At 37.8% G+C, this 17,500-nt stretch overlaps 1 protein-coding gene across 2 annotated transcripts in view; it reads right to left on the reverse strand.

Annotated features, from left to right (window-relative positions):
- LOC138007924 (cryptochrome-1-like) overlaps nt 1-17,500 on the reverse strand; it is an 18,526-nt gene that overhangs the window by 735 nt on the left and 291 nt on the right. Inside the window, exons 1-8 of one of the 2 annotated variants that reach the window (XR_011124135.1) lie at nt 17,104-17,500; nt 14,172-14,445; nt 13,546-13,686; nt 11,614-11,781; nt 6,584-6,724; nt 4,998-6,242; nt 2,989-3,191; nt 1-458 (exon numbers count right to left, since the gene is read on the reverse strand). The exon at nt 1-458 is cut by the window's left edge and continues 735 nt beyond it; the exon at nt 17,104-17,500 is cut by the window's right edge and continues 263 nt beyond it. Coding sequence is in view for 1 of the 2 variants with exons in the window: in XM_068855053.1 (XP_068711154.1) it covers nt 361-458; nt 2,989-3,191; nt 6,091-6,242; nt 6,584-6,724; nt 11,614-11,781; nt 13,546-13,686; nt 14,172-14,445; nt 17,104-17,500 (1,574 nt within the window). In the remaining variant the exon portion in view is untranslated. The remainder of the gene's footprint in view (nt 459-2,988; nt 3,192-4,997; nt 6,243-6,583; nt 6,725-11,613; nt 11,782-13,545; nt 13,687-14,171; nt 14,446-17,103) is intronic. The other variant, XM_068855053.1, reaches the window with a different exon arrangement.

The raw sequence follows: 17,500 nt of genomic DNA on the forward strand, positions 1-17,500 counted from the left end.
ATCCTGTCAAAAATGATCTTTCATATAAATATGTGACATAGCATGTGCATGCTTGCATCAACTCACTCTTAAGTGATTTATTTATTATAAACTATTTTCTGTTAATTTCATGTTTTATTAATACAACTTCATATTATTCCTTCAAAAACACTACATCACAAAACAACAACGACAAATACAACATAAAACCAAGAAGACAGCATGACAGTTCACGCACATTGTAGCCTTGTGCACAATAATCAGTGGGAAAGTTTGATAACTGCAACACTCTTAATTTGCACTCATGATATCAGTTATTTTTTTCAGAAATTGAAGCCATGGCTCACGAGTTATTCTTAGAAAATGTTAAAACGAAAAACTTCATAGGTTTTCCTTGTCTTCTAGATTGAGCATCTGTTGTTTTAACTTTGCCTGCTTGTTCTTGCTTCCATCTGGTTTCTCTGAGGTAACCACAACACCTGAAAAGAAGAAAGCATCACTGATTTTTCTGTCCAACACCACACACGGCTGGGTCAAAAGTGTTGTCCCGGTACCCTAGCAAGATTTTTTTGAGCAACAGATGCGGTCGCTTAGCTGCCAAAACAGACACGGGTTAAGTGTCCAATGTATGTTGATAGAAAAACCTTGAATAACAATGACCACAACCAGGTTTTCTGAGCCCGCGAGACTGAGCACCCCCAGCAAACCATTGTTTTAATGAAAACCGCTGGTCAGCAACCTGGTTCTGGTCATTGCTGGTCTTCCATGCATGTTGATAACGAGCAATTTTTCAGCAGGTGACTAGATGCATTTTAGGGACAATTAACAGGAATCCACATTATTTGCTGATCGCAAATTGGAGCGGATTCGTTTCTTTCTATATTTAGTTTCTCTTTATGTGAAGGTGGCCCCTTAGTGGCCTGAGTTTAGTCTAATTATATATTCAGGGTTCGTACACTTTTTCAGACCAAAAATTCAAGGACTTTTCAAGGACTTTCACGGGCCAAATTTTGAAATTTCAAGGACCTCTTTTTTATTTACGTTGAAGAATTTACCCATGGAAATAGACTGACAGTACAATTCTTGCTCATTTTCCGCAACGTAGATGTGTGAAAATAATGCAAAGGCACTGGTAACCATTCTCAACCCCACAGCTTGTTGCGTTTTTATGACATGCTGACTTGCGTGGTTGATTATTTTTACTGAAGTTATGTGGGTCAGAAAAAATTCAAGGACTTTCAAGGACCAGGAATGAAGAGCAGAGATTTTCAAGGACTTGAAAATGTACTCTCAAAATTCAAGGGTTTTCAAGGGTTTTCAAGACGCGTACGAACCCTGTATATTCTATAAGGATGGAATGTGAAAAGCAATCTTGAAAATATGCCAACAAAACCATCCTGGACAAGCAAGGAGATATTCGGATTCGGTTAAGGGTAGGAATTAATTAAGGGTTTTTTTGGTTCCAGCTAATGTGCCGATCAAATCGAAACTTTCCACCCTTGCCTAAATTGTTGTATTGGTGCAAAAAACATGTCAGGTGAAAATACTTTAAGAATTTATTTTGTTATTACACAGTCGAACCTCTGGTTGCAACCGCCTCTCGTAAGTGACCACCTCTCCTCAGGAACCACTTTTCCAAAATACCAAAAGTTTCCAAGTAAAATCACTATATATGGAACCTCTTGTAAGCGACCACCTCTCGTAAGCGACCAAGAGCAACCACTTAACTAACAGTTTGAAATTATCTTTTGCTTCTAACCTCCCATAAGCTAACACTTGCCAGGTAATAGAGCACAAATAAGATAATAAGGCGATGTAACATTAATTGCAATCTTAGGTAGTGTAAGAGAGGAAAATTTCTCAACGGGAAGTGCCGTTTTTCTCTAGAAATTCACTTTTTACATAATAAAACATTTGCAATTTTGAAGAAAAAATGCATGTACACTGTACTCTATCAGTCTTGAAAGAGACGACCTGAAGTGTCAATATTATTAGAACTGATTTCCTGATCACTGACTATACTTTTAAGGACAACCAACTGTTTCAGGGAACTATGGTACGAAAATCGAAGTATGGTGTTTGGCGCAGCAAATACAATCATTCCCGATTCAGTCAAGGTCATATCCTAATCAAAGGTATCAATGTCTTGTTGTCTCCGTAAAAAAATGTATTCAGATGGGATTTCTAGTCCATATCCGGCCCCTGTATTGGACCATTTTCTGGGCACAACCATGCACTTTGCCTTAATTGGTTCTTCTTTTGAGAAATTTGGTACATAAGAGATGCAGCCTGTCGCGTGAACCATGATACTCTGAATAAATACTTTAAAGCTTAAATATTCTCGTGACTACAAAAAGTCATTACATGGGTTTAGATAAGCATTGGTGCATGGGCAAGTCTCTGCAGTTACCATATGCTAATGAGGGTTGTCGCTTATGGGAGGTTTGATTGTATGTGATTAAAATAGCAGTAAACTACAGCTGAAGGTTTATTGTTTCAAGGCATCTGGATACGGTCCCTTCTGAAGCATTACCGGTATATATAATTAAGGCACAAGTTTTTAATATGAATTCTCCATGAAATAATACCAAATTATGCAGTGTTTTCATTAATTTTATTTAATGAAGCAGTACATCATCCATAATTTTCTCAGTCAGATGTATATAGCGGTATACCACTCTCACCAGCTAGAGAATGGCAAACTGTATTTCACTGGGTATTACAACATATGTTTACAAGTGATTGCAAAATTCATCTAGTGATTGGTAGTTGACTTAATGAATAACTTCGATAATTTGTTTCATTGGCTCTGAAAAGCTCCTAATCTAAGGGAGTAATCAGTTGAGTACACAGTTCATACTGTACTACCATGACCTTGTTACCTTTACGGTAAATGGTGGTATCTGATGTCTTTTACAACAACGATTAATATTGCTTTGATTGACCACACTCTTTGGAAAACTGTTTGTTTATTCAGTTGAGAAGCCATGATAACTTAAATGCACTTACTGGACTCTTTGTAGCACAAAAGTGCTTTGAAAACATTTCTCATTTTCTCCAGGTTGGCACTGCTGACTTTATGGTGATCCACCATGGGTCTGGGATAGTCTTTTCCTATGATGCATCTTGCAGCTTTCTGTACATTTTCTGGTGCTGTCCAAGGAGCGTGGATGTATTTTGCTGGGAACCCTTTTAGAACTGGAAGGTATTTTCTGGAAAAGTAAAAAAAAATAGTGTTCTTTAGATCAACAGGATTTGGAAACAAACTACTTTAGGTGAACACACAATGAAAGAAAGGATCCAACAGAAAGTATATTGATGTGGGATGCTACAGGCAAAAGTATTAACATGTAAGTTGAGATTTGAAAATGCATGAAACTAAGCTCAGGTACTTCTGTGTCTCGATTAAAAGTCCTGTTTTAATTAAAACACCTACTCTTTTGTTTAATGGCTCTCTTGATCAGTGGAATACAAAAAAGCAGACCGTTTGGCATGGGTTTCACTTCATCAAAACCACAATATTTGTTTTGGCTGGCTGAGTCATGCAGAATCAGTTGAAATTTAAGTTAAAGAGATAGGCAACTGCATTTTTAAAAAAATTGTATCCTCTCTTTCCTCATCATGTAATATATTTAAAATTTAACAAATTGAATGTGGTTTAGCATTGTCTAAAAACTCTTATCCGCAACGATATTCATAAATCACAGTGTTCAAAATGTTGTGGACTCACTTGGCGCACAAATTTTGAGCATGCTGAACCACATTATATATATTGTTTTTTTCACCACAAAGTCAAAGAAAATGTTTATTTCAGAGTATTGCCAAGTTAGTGACACAAAGAAAGAGCAAGTGATGGCTGTAACTTTCTTGAAATCTGATTGGTTTATTTTGTAAAATGAGCATTCTGATTGGCTATTACAAGAAGAGAAAGTTGACGCGAGCATGGTTGTCTAGATTCTTAACAACAATGGCAAATTAGTCAATCACATTGTGAGATTACAAGCAATCATAGTAAAAAAAAACATAAACATAAGAAATGAAATTACCTGGTAATATAATTATTTCAATATACTTAAATAAGTGTGGTCACAAAATGATATTACTCGATCGATCTGATATCCGGAAGAATTGAAAATTCAATCACTTTCGGGACAATTCATGGGAAAGAGAGCCTAAGTCATAGATTTCTTGAATAACACATAATAAGGAATGTCTTTTAAGTCTTTCTGATTTTGCATTCAACTTTTTATTTTTTCATTCTTCGCCAAGTTGCAGACCATGCTTTCAAATGAAATAATGAAAATAATAATTTATTATTAACCACACATAAAAATGGCATTGGAGTGACACCTTTTAGGTGGCGATGATTGAAGTCTGTCTGAAAACTCTGAACCACTTCTCTGCAGTTGCTTTCTTTCTTTCTTTTTAAGAAATCTACTATTCAGACCTTTTCCCCATGACTTCTAAAACTGTACAATACCGTCGTTTTAATCTACGCGTGGACACACAACAGGAAAACATGTTCTTTGAAGTTTGAGTTTGGCAGCCATTGACACAAGCAAACATTTGTGTGTGATGGTTTGACTGAACGTATTTGAAGCATACTTTATCAGATCAGGGTTAATTTCTCAGAAAAAGTCTTTTGTATCCAGTCTTGCTGCCATTCTAGGAAAACTTGCATAAACATCCCTCAAACTTCGAAGGGTTGAAGACAAAACTTGTCATGTTTGCAACCAGTTAGAGCATGTTTTCCTTGTGACGTGTCCACGCTTAGGTGAAAACGACAGTATTAATTAACATTTTGAAACCTTTAAAGCTGTATTCCGTTATTATGGCTTAAAGCAGTACCGTATTTGAACATGAGAAATTTTTCTAAAATATGAATTTTCAAAGAACCAAAGTTGTTGGACATACGTACATAAGTGCAAAGCTGCTGTTTTGAGAATTTAAGTTTCAAGAAAGTCTGATGTACCATGATTGTCCCAAAATGATTGTTAAAAACCAAAGAGGAGACATACCTGTTAAGTCCATTTCAAAAAATGACGATTTGTGAGAAAAGTAAAAGCCAGGCATGCGTAGTTTTCTGAAAACGGGTTAAATTAAAAATGGACTGCCATTTGATCTGAAGCAATCCTGAAAATACTTTAATAATATATTTAGTGATAGTAGCTAAAAGGAACCTTCACTATGACTACAAATTATAGCATTATACTGTTTTAAACCCTATAAATATATTATTATACCACATAATGATTCTGACAATCATGGTAAAGAAAGTGGACAAAAAAATAGCTAATGCGAAGAACCCAAGGTCTTACTACGTTTTTGACTTTAATGAATGACTTTGAATTAAAAAAAAAAAAACAAAACAAAACAAACTGGGCAAACCAGGACAAGATGGGTGGGGAAGTTAAGGGATTTCCTGGACGAGTGTCATATGATACCAAGGTAGTGACCACAAATTAATAATCATAATAATAATCGGGCTCAGTCACCACTACAGTAGCATTACTCAAACTCCTTAATCACAGCTATTATGATCAGTCAATTCAATTCCATTTGCAATATTTTGCTTTCATGTTTTGATTTCCATTTGGTTTTGGTTTTCCCAGGCTGCCCTCGTTGCAACATATAAGAATCAAGAAAATGTTTGAATAATCAAATTGAAACATTTGAAATTGAAAGGCAACAATTGAAATTGAATGGAATTAAAATGTGACGCAGGATAAGAATCATTACACCCCTGACCATTTTTTATAGGATGGTAACATTGATTACCATGTATCTTGGCAGTTTCGGAGTGACTTTGATTTGTTTCACCCACTCAGCTTGTTTACAAATTGCCCATGTTGAAGATAAAAATGAACATTTATGGAGCTAAAACACTCAATATCGGCTCAACTCAATTTAAGACAATGTTACTGTTATTGATTTAATAAGATGGGGACCACGTGCATGTATGGAAACCAGGTCTTGGCCAATAGTTGGATTTTGGTTTCTCATCATTTGTCGAAACGTTTTGGTCACAGATATTAATCAGTGACATCAACCAGTCACACTATTTCATGCAGAAGCAAAGAGTTTTAACTATCCAAAACAATTTTCACTAGCCTGACATAGTCGCCATTTGGGTCCAACTTCCTTCCAAATCCAACAGGACATATGCAGTTGAAGAACTGCTGAAAAAATGCACTGCATGATAACCACATCCAGTTTCCTGCATTCAGACTCCACTCTGCATCAAGGAGCCACCTCTCAAACACCTGTTAATAATAGAATAGGCTCATTATTGACCCACCAATCAATATTTTTTTCTTATGACCTGAAGAGCAAAAGATATGTGATCATTGTTAGTAACAAGATTATCCCATGCTTGACATCTTCTAATGCGTGCATATGATTTCATTACTGGATTGTAACTTGATCAAACATGCAGTATTAAAGGTGTGAATATACACAGCAATCCGCTTTTACTGAATATAGCTAAAGAATCACAGAATAAATCACTTTGAAACTTATCAGACTTTAGCCAAGCTATACATGGTGGCAGCGGTGGGATTATCTTGTTACAGTCATCTCTGTTATCACCACCGTGCATGTTTACCTTCATTCCTTCTTCCCAACTAATCCATAAATCCCCTCTAGTAAGAAAACATCCTACTGCATGGCGAGCCAAGTGGTGGATCCACCCTTCTTGTTGCAATTGTACCATGATGGCATCAATCCATGGAAAGCCTGTCTTTCCCTGTGAACAATTAATGTATGTGGTGAAATATGGCAAATGTTGGGTGAATGATGCCATAGCGGGCAAAAGAAGATTCTACATGTACTGTCATGACTAGTTTATATGTAATTTGCATAGCTTGCTTTTCTGCACTACATGTACAAAAGAAGAGCCAGCCATGCAAATGTTTGCCTGAAATCCTACTCCTTTGAAAACCCATTTGAACGATATTACCGGTAGTGCACCTTGGTTACCAAGGTGGGTAACCAAGGTTAAACTGGGATCATTAAGGCTTGTCGTTGCTAACATTTGTTCTGTACACTAAATCTGCACATGCAGAACAAATTTAGCAGTATTACTTGCCTTAGTTAACAAATAAATAAAATAAATATTGTGCTAAAGCTTGTCTTTGGCTACAACTAAGCAAATCAAATTTTGACAAACAACAACGATAATAATAATAATAATAATAATAATAATAATAATAATAGTAATAGGAACAGCAAGGATTTTGAGAAAAGTATTAGAGCTGTGGAGTAAAAGGCGAAAGCTCTAACCGACCTTTGATCATGGGCTATGACTCGCTCCCTTAGGAAGGTAACTGGAAAAAGATCATCCAGTTCACAAAGATGAAAATAATAATAGTAATTAATAATAAAACAGAGGCGGCATGGTCAAGTGGTTAGGGCATTGGGTTTGCATGCGGATGCTCCGGATTTTAATCCCATTCTGACCTCTGGTTTGGATTTGTTTCCGGTCGTCCCAAATTCAACTCTTCCTGCCAGGGGTTCTTAATAATGTTTCTGTTAAGTTTGTTACTTTCACATGATTTATTAGCTGCAGAGTGCCTCTAAACTAGCTTGATAGGTAAGTGCACTAATCCACCATAAATAAACAAAGCATTCACATTAAGCATTTAAAGCAGTGAAATATGCTGATCTGAAAGCAGGTTTAAAGAGACTGTACCCCAGTTATAGTGTTTACCAGGTTAATGTTGCAGTAGTTTTGGATTTTCTGTCAGGGTATCACAAATAACTGATTGATAAATTGAATACTGTAGGAGTCGCTGATAGAATGAATGTTATAGGAAAGTACCAAAAGTGGATAACTGCTAAAAATTATGAAATTGTGAAAGCTTTGCATATTCTTAAATCAACATACATAGGTATCTGCCATTTACCTGCAATCACTAAATAGGAAATTGCTAGGATAAATGTATCCACAAGTACCAGACTTGTAATTTAAGGAGGCTCAAAAAGGGTTTTCGGTTGAGTGCACGCGCGTGTAAGCCACACACTCAATTCTAAAAGCTGTTCACGTCAGCTCACGATTCAAAGTGGCCCATCACCAGAAATATATAAATACCGCTAGTTTCTAATTCCTATACATATGGAATATAAATAGACATCTCCTATTCACGAAAACTTTACACAATCGGTTTCATGGTCACTTAAATCTGTTTGTGTTGGCCTGTCGCTTCACTCGCGTGTACACTCGAATGCGCGGGTGATGCCTGCGTAAATGCCAATCTTGTAACCTCCTCATTTTTCTGATTTTGCACCTTTACTCGCTTATATCTCTGCTTCCGGATGGTGAATTTTTTTCATTTTTTGCATGTTAGCTTAGATTAATTTAAAACGTTTGTCTTTCAAATTTAAAAAAATTCTGCAGGTGAAAAAAGAAATTAGCGACACACTTCAAAAAAACTTAGACCAACAGATTTTGTTGAATTTTAAATATTTTAGAGATTATTTCTAACATTATCTGGTAACGCTGAATGGGAAGATTTCACCGTCCCGTTTTTTCAAAAAAGACAATATATGTTGATTTTATTAAAACCCTTTCACTACTATATGCTAATTAGACCCAAAACCACTGGTTCCTGAATACCAGAAACCCATAAGGGTTGAAACGTGTAACACACGTTCACAGCTTCCGAATATTCAGTGCAAACTGATTGGTTGAATGTTTCAGTGCTAAGTACCATATTTGGAAACCCCTCGCTCTTGTTGTTCCAAATATGGTACTTAGCAAATCGAATATTCAGAAACTTGTTTCCCAGCACACAAGGGGCCGTTACACGTTTCAACCCTTATGGGTTTCTGTGAATACTTAATTAGGCAGCACCAAGACTTCAACACAAAATCAAAACATGCATGCTCAGTAGATTTTAATGGAATGTTACATCCCAAAATGGGAAACAAAATACAGTCTGATTGTTATTTCACTCATTCATAACTTTGACTGCAATTAATCTGTTAACAGCATTAGGCACTGCCTCAGGAAAGTACAGAACTGAAAATAAAATTCAAATTTGCCGCCATTAATGTCGGCACCACAATTGGTTTGTTGAAAAAGTAACATGTAAAGCAACTTGAAACATGGTGTATTCCCTAAAAAGATTTCATAAAACAGTTAAGTAGTCAATTTAAGATATTGTAGCTTGAACAGGTAAGCTCAACAGAGTTTATTCCGCCTGCATGTGGAACTCATTGTGGCATGTGGGACAGAGCGCAACTTTATAGAGTTTGCACTCGAAACGCGTCTCCACTTTGTAACCTTTCGGGGTTCTCCTGCCAGCTTTGATGCACGCTACACATTTCCTCTTTCTCCCTTCTACAGGGACAGAAATATGCTGTCCTGGATCCAAAGCAGTTTCGCTTGGAACATCAAGGGAGCGCCTCTTCCTCTTTCTTTGAGAAAAGCCACGGATAAGTTGCTTGGCAAGTTCAAGCCTGAAGTCCAGCAATGGTTTCTTACGTCGTTCTCCACGATGAATGTTGAATAGGACGAAGGCATTGCAGATGGACAAATTGAGCAAAAACCAGAAAATATATCTGTACCACTTTCGTGATTGCCAGCCTGTATAATAAAATGAGCGAAGCTGATCTGCGCGATCAACTCCTCCCATGAAAGCGGTGTAAACATCAGCTACTCGCGGCTTTTGAATTTCAATATTTTGCCCTTTTTTCTTTCGCTGCACTGGTCTGGAGGGTTCACTCGGGGAAACATTTGTCGACAAGAAAGAAATATCTCGCTTGTCATGCCATTTAGTGAAAACTAGAGCGCCACGCTGCGCAGTAACTATCTCTCCTTGAGCTTTTGTTTTGCACACGGCGGTAAGTCTTTCCTGTTGCAGCGAACTGTTCCACATGCATAAGTGTTCTGAGCAAGAAGACAATCAAAGAGGATAGAACTCGAAAAAAAATTGTCAAAAAATATGTGCCTGTTTTTATTAAGGAAAGGAGTCGCCATTTTCATCACGACATCATATCCAACGCCATGAATGCGATGTTCGTTTCCCTCTTGTCCGAGGTAAACAGAAAAATTTGACACGTAGCCATTGCTTGAGTCTGCCGCCATCCAGACTTTTATGCCATATTTTGTTGGTTTAGCGGGCATGTACTGGCGGAATGATAGTCTTCCTTTAAATGCTATCATTCCCTCGTCAATCGAAAGATTTTTCGACGGCTCAAAAACATTTTGAATTTTCTCTAAAATGTTATCGAGGATTGGCCGTACTTTTGAATAATCGGTCGTAATTATCGGCACCGCGTGGTGGTTCTTGTGAAGAATCATTGAAATGAATGTACTGACTGATTTCTTCAAACCTGTTTTTGGTCATTACATTTTGTATGCCGCTATTTCCAATAAATGAATCGGATGACCAATACATCGAAATTCTTGGCAAGCTGTTTATTTCCATAAAAATGCACATACCAAAGTATGCACAAAGCTCTTGAGCCGTGACATCTTGCCACTTGTCAAGCCTAATTCGCGTGTTTGCTAATTTCTTCCGAGCATATCGGTTGGTTTCTCGGACCACTAAATTGATAATAGAAGGTCGAAAATAAGGTTGAAAAAGAATTTTTCGTTTGCTTCGTCGGGAACAGCGACTGTGATTCCTGAGGTGGAAGTGAAATTGTTGATAACAGGGTCCTCACAATTTTGCGACCACGAAGTTTCATCATCACTAACTTCCTTCGTCTGATTCGCTTTCACTCTGACTCGCTAATCCTTCAAAATCTGTCTGACTCCATAGAACTTTCACCGTCTGATTCATTGCTATTTTCTTCATCAGACGATCCGAAAATCTCACGATATTCTTCTTCGCTTATAGGATGCGGTGCAGTAGCCATTATGATAGTTCATGTAACGCTAGGCGAGTAAACAGTTCAAAACAGCCGCTCTCTACCATAAAGGGGGCGCTAAATTTATGCGCAGTTGGCAAGATTTTTTATTGGTCAACACTCACTTTAAACAATAAAAACAAAAGGTAGGCAAATATCGCCTGACCCGGGGAGCACAGAGTCTCAAAAATAGTCTCGGTCTGTTTGGCCGCTTTTGGCCGCTCTAGGAGTAACGTGACATTTCCGGCTGGCCGCTTTTGCCGCTCCAGTAGTGCCTTATATCGTTGCCATGGTAACGTTATTTTGGAGGAAAATGTGACGTGAGAAATCTATGATGGGTACTATCTTGGCCAAGGTACTACCCTGGCCAAATTTTGTCTTGATATGATTACCCTAACGGTATCTAAAAACAGAATATGTTTATTTGTTTGAAAAAAGGAGAAACTATTTCGAGCCCCCTAAAGTTGACTTAAGTTTAGATGATGATGATGATGATGATGATGATGATGATGATGATAATTGTTGCAGGGGCCTTTGGAAGTGTTACTAAAGAACTTGGCTTGAAAAACTGGGGGTAAGTGTTAGAATTGAACTGTTACAGAAGACTATGCTATTACGAATTTAGGGCACTATTCTAAGGAAGGAGGTGCTTGATTTAAATTTGTTATCACTTGCTCCCTTGGGATGTATGTCGGCATGAGAACAACCTGAGCTCAGAGCTAGATGGATGATAATAATAATAATAATAATAACAACAACAAAAGTAATCATAATACAAACCTGCTCCCATTTCTTTAGCTTTTCTGGGTTCATTGTCCATGGGATTTGTAGACACACTGGGTTCTCATCCATTTTATCGAAATTTGGGTTGTTGGCAGCCACAGTAAAGAAAAACTCTCGCCACAAAAGCTGCCCATATAAGGAAATTGGAGGATCTTTGCCTTTGACCTAAAAAAAAAAAAAAAAAATTGAAGTTTTTAGGCTTGTGATTTCCATCTATATTTTGCTTTAAATGGCAAGTTCCTGGCCGCTTTTTAGTGATTCCATACATTCATGAATCAAGTGCACTGTTTGAACCAGATGCATGCTTTATTCCTGCTTAATGAACCTGTCTTGTATGGTAATCGAAGGCCTTAAAAAGAGCTTTTTTGTAGTATTGTTTCCTTATAAAGGGCTTTCAAAAATTGCAGCCACCCAAAACCACTGACTACTTTTTTAATGGTCTATTTATATTTTCTCAATGATTTAGTCAGCTTTCAAAATTGAAATATTACCTAGGATATAAATTAGGGACCGCTTAGTTTCATGACATAGCCTAAAAGAACTTACTGTATATGTTTACCCTCTTTTAAATAACTATGAATATATACATTAGTATATTATGTTGTTTATACTCTGTCAATGGCAATTGTCTTTCTGGTGGGACAAATCCCCTATAAATGTTAGGATTTCAAGCCTGGTTCCATTTTGTGTAGAAGTCCATCTTCCATTTTAATTATACACAAAGCATGAGGCAGGCAAGGAATGTGAGTCAGATATGCTAGGGATGTTAAATCAGTTCAATTATTAGGGTTAGCTTGGGGTTGGTTTTTAAGTTATTATTTTAAACTACTCATCTTGTCTCAGTGGCTGAATGAGGCATATGCCTGTGAGGCATGGTAAATCAGCAATAATATTAGGGCTAGGTTAGTCTTTGTGGTTAATTGTATATAACTATTTGTTAAACCTTCCTGCCTCTCATATCGTCCAAACATATCCATTTTAAATTATACAGTGTTAGCATAGTGACTTGACTTATTTTAATGGAATATTATTGAGGCTACAGGTAACCTGGCCTTGATATACTGTAATTATTAGACCTCAATTATTATTGTTAATATGCTTTTGTAATTAACAGACAATTTCTCGCACACCACACAAAAAAAGGTTTTCTATGTGAAGGATGTGAACACCTGAAGGATCTTTTTGTTTTTTTTTTTTTGTAACCTTCTATGTATGCCATTTATACCAGTTTACATGTGCCCCACTCTTGCTTTAACTCTTCAATTTCATAGGCAGCCAATGCTATTCCCATAGTCGTTAATCTCCCTTCTGGGCTGAGGAGATCACAGACCTATATAGGAAACATGGCTTAAAGACCAATGACTCATTAAGTTTATAAGGCTTACTGTAATTTGCAAAAGAAAACTAAAATGCAAATCTGGATTTTGTGAAATGAAAATCTCAGAGGCTGTACTAGTAGGTGATCAATGTTTGTGAAGAAAGCAATACGTCCTATACTATTTCCCTTGAAAATGGCATCTCTTTGAAGGAAGTCACCTTATCATTTAAATCCTAAAGTGATGTTTCTTTGTTAAACGCCCAAGCTGATCATGAATTGTGCTACATTTCACCACATAATCCAATATTGAGTTGGGCTTGATATTTGGCATCGAATGCATGATAATTTCCCTCACAGATGACCAGATGTGTGCATAAAAAATGTCATGTGACCAATTCACCCTATTGCTAGTGGAGATCCTAGCATAGCATAGATTTTCTTTACGTTAATAATAATTTTGCAAAATACAGATTTGAGTTCATTTCGCAAAGTGCAGATTTTCATTTCGTTTTGTTTCGTTGCGTTTCATAAATTACAGGAAGCCATTTATAACTCATTAACTGTGACACATAAATAACTTGATCACTTAATAACTTTGCATCAAGAATTACCTTTTGGTAGAGCTGTGTTAGTCTGTGATAAAATAGTCTAGGTGATAGGCATCCAAATCTTAGATAAGGACTCAATCCTGTGGGGCTTGGAAACAAACTGTTTGGGGTGACCTTAGGTCTTTCAAAACTTGCTATCCAGGCCTGTGAAGAAATGTGATGAGAGTACTACCATTTATTATTAACATTTTTTGCTAATCAAAGACTGAGAAGAAAGTTAATAATCCTTCCCCACCTGAAAGATTTTACTCTGTCTAATATTACCAGACCATTAATTACTCGTCAAATGAGGATGCTTCAAGTGTGAATGGGTTAACAACATCTAGATCCACCCAAACCCATGTTCCCTTTAACAGTCTCTAGGTCCAGTCAAAAACTGGTAGTAGTCAGCACTTTTAAGTGGTGGTAAAAGTAGGTAGTACATGTAGAAGCAGTAATATTTGATCATGTGATAGTCGCGGGGAACGTCCTCTGTTATCCTCTTTCTCTCAACTGGATTGCGAAGTCCAAAGTTTCAAGAAGCGGTCTTTATTATTAATAGCATGGCCACGCTGATCTGAAATAGGAACTCGAGACAAGTGATCCAAAAAGGTCCTTATTATAATGTATGTCAAATAAAATAGTTGTACCTTTCTCTCTAGATGTCTGTCTAGTCTTATTAAGGCCTCTGTTTCTCCACCATGCCAAACTTCAGCCGAGAGCTTTGATACATCCAGACCTAATTCCTTCAAAGAAGGGACCCCAAACTTTTCCTCATGATCTTCAGAGACTGGAGTACAACAGCCTGCCAGGAAATGTACATTTAAGGTTGGGCAGGGGTGCTCTGGGCAACCCAGAGACTGTACAATTGCCAGAAATTTCTTGTAGGTAAGAGGTGCTGTCCCACTGTTGTTTTTAATGATTCTAAAAGGAAAAAAACATCCTAGGCCTATTGCTTGTTGATAATCGTTGCAATGTGAACTCAGCCTTAAAGGATAAGTTTTTTTTTATTTGTTAGGTTTAAAGAGAGATGTTGGATACCTGACTTTATTGCAAATGTGACTCCATATAAGCATCGTCAAAAGATTAACCTATATTTTTAGCACTGTTCCATTGAATTTCAAAAGGCTACTGAAGGGAAGGAAAGACTGGGGAAGTCCTCAATTGTTGCCATTTGCTACCTAGCCTGCATGGTTGGTAGGAAGCGAAGAAGAAAGGAAGGGAACACCTGCAAAGATGCTATTGTTTTTCCTGTTTATTTACGCTCGGATTCTGAGTGTAAGAATCGTGATTGGCTAGAATTAAATCTGTGTCAATCACCAACCTAATCCTCTCCTCTGATTGGTTGAATTCAGCGTCACACTGCTTTCGAGCTCTCGAGCAAATAATCTAAAATCAACCTTATTTGCCACCAATGCTCTCTTTTTGATCTGATGCAAAGCGTTTGGATAGATATTCGAAATTTAATTTTCCTTATTCATGTACATGCATTGCAAACAAGTTGTGGAGTATTTTCAGAACATTGATTCCAGCCACATTTCTCAGTCGTTCAACCCATACAACACCAAACAATTCCTTCTTCAGCGATGGTCTGAACAAATTCACACAAGATTTGTTGAGCCGTATTCCACCAGTAAACTCCTTTCTCAAACTCCACACACGTTGTTGAAAAATTGCTCCTTGTTTTGGCAACCACGTTTTGTTTCGCTCTATCCGTGAAATTATTTGGGAAAAAGTTGCCGTAAACAACATTCCTGCATGGAGCAATTTTACCACAAACGTTTTGCTTGGATATGCCATTTGACAGTTTTAGAGATTTCGCAGCTGCCTTATGTATGCATATTAATTAAGGGGCTGAACGGGAAAAACAATAGCGTCCTTGCCAGCATTCCCTCCCCTTCTTCCTCGCGTAAACTCCTCATTCTCCCTTCTCTTTCCCTTCGAATGCCTGCACCACAGGCTATTTGCTACCTTGTCTTCCCTTTGCCTGTGAGCCTCTTTCACTATTAATATTGCTTCCCCCTCCCAATTGGCCACAGCCTTCACATTCTCCAATAGGACTCTTTCAAAAATACCATAATACTCTTTGTTTGTCCTCCAAAATTCTGCATAAGAATTGTTTTTAGTTTCTCTTGGGATCATTGTTAACAATGCTTTATGCAAAATTTTGGAGGGCAAACAAAGTGTATGATGGTATTTTTGAGAGTGGCCTATTTTGTCAATTTCAAGGTCCCTTATTTTAGTTAGGGCCCCATGCAGTTATTCTCAGTCAGAGAATGAAGAAGTTACACTCAGCTGGGATGACAATCAACAAAGACAAGTGTGCAGCTGAAGCATAACCAGATATTGTAGAAGTTCACAGTTGTTTGTCATACTTGAGACTGAGGAATTTGTTCTGTCACACAGTTGCAGAGACAACCCAAAAGAACATTATAGTAGTAATAAAAGAGTCTGTACTTTGCTCCCTTGTACAAAGTAATTAGTTTCCAGCTACGAATATCACAATCTTTGAATGTGTGCCAATAGTTGACCTAGGCTTATGTCCAATCATGTAATAATTATAGGTCTAAATTTAGGGTGTTTGAGAGATGAATGCAAGTTCATTGAGATGATTGTTTAATTTTTGATGTCGGTAATTCCAGGTTTTGCATTGTTTTGCACAGCTGGTTATTAATACCCTAGGTGCCAGAGCAATTTTTTTTCAAGGTCGGAGAGAACACTCAGTGATTCCAAATCAACGGTTGAGGACAGAAAAAGAAATGCCTCTGGTGGCACGACCCCAGAACCTCATTTCCATGTCATCAAAATGGGACAGAATTTGTCCTGGTTCGCTGATTGAACATTATGTTTCAAGGAGTTTCTGATTAGACAAATCGAAAACTGGTTCTCAACAGCTGTTGTGAGAAGCAGCTTTGCGTGACTTCGGCCCGAGCGGAAAAGGCCAAACTGTTTTGATGGTCCATGTCCATATGACGCCGACTCTGGGAATTGAACCCGGGCCACATTGGTGGAAGTTGAGTGCTCTCACCACTGCGCCATCCCTGCCTCTGGCCAAAACTGGTTTGACGAGAGATCTGAACTGTCTCTTCGCATGGAAATGAGGTCGTACATTTCTGTTGTTTGTTATTGGTGTCTTTAGAGGTTGGTCGAAAACGTCCTAATGGTAACGTGAAACTTATTAATTAATAAAACTGGGGAAGTTAAAGATCGAACACACATGTCGAATGTGCATGTACTTCCCGGTGTTGTGGTCTGGCCTTTCTTTCAGCAATGTGGTCGACTTGGCATAATCTTCTGAATGGACCACTGATCGATGAGACCTCATAACAGCAAAACAGACAGTAGTCAAATTGAAGGAGTCCAAGTGCTGAAACTGGTAAACTAACTAACTAGATTAACTAATTAAACCTTAACCAGCATGAATTTCCCTGTTCGATTATAAATTAATTAACCCTTTCAATCCTGTAGATTTTCTTCTGTCTAACGCCACACGATTTTACTCGTAATGGAGAACCCCACATTAAACTAAGTATGGCTTTATTACTGTGAAACTTAAGTTTACATTCCCTTTGTTTCACTCACATTTGAGGGTCATAGAGGGTGTGTGATCGTCGGACTGCCACCTCTACCCCGGATTCTTGGGCAAGCATTCGAATCGCAGCGTCTTTCTCCCTTCCAAAGGGTTCAGAATCCTCTTCAAATGTCAAAAAGGAGGTTTTCCATTCCCTAAATAAGCGAGGAAACACATCGGCCGGCTGTCCTCTCACCACGAAAAGTCGGGAATTAAGTTTACGAAGGCTATCATCCACATCTTCTAGAGACTGAAGTAAAAACCTCCACAAATTCAGACCGATTCCCGTTGTGTGATCCACTTTGGTGTCCAAAACGTAAATTACCCTTACTGTGTCGCTCCCTTTGACTGCTTCTAAAAGAGATGGGTTATCGTGCAAACGAAGATCTTTTCTGACCCAGTGTATGG

Source organism: Montipora foliosa, chromosome 6 (assembly GCF_036669935.1).
Source record: "Montipora foliosa isolate CH-2021 chromosome 6, ASM3666993v2, whole genome shotgun sequence".
NCBI lineage: Eukaryota > Metazoa > Cnidaria > Anthozoa > Scleractinia > Acroporidae > Montipora > Montipora foliosa.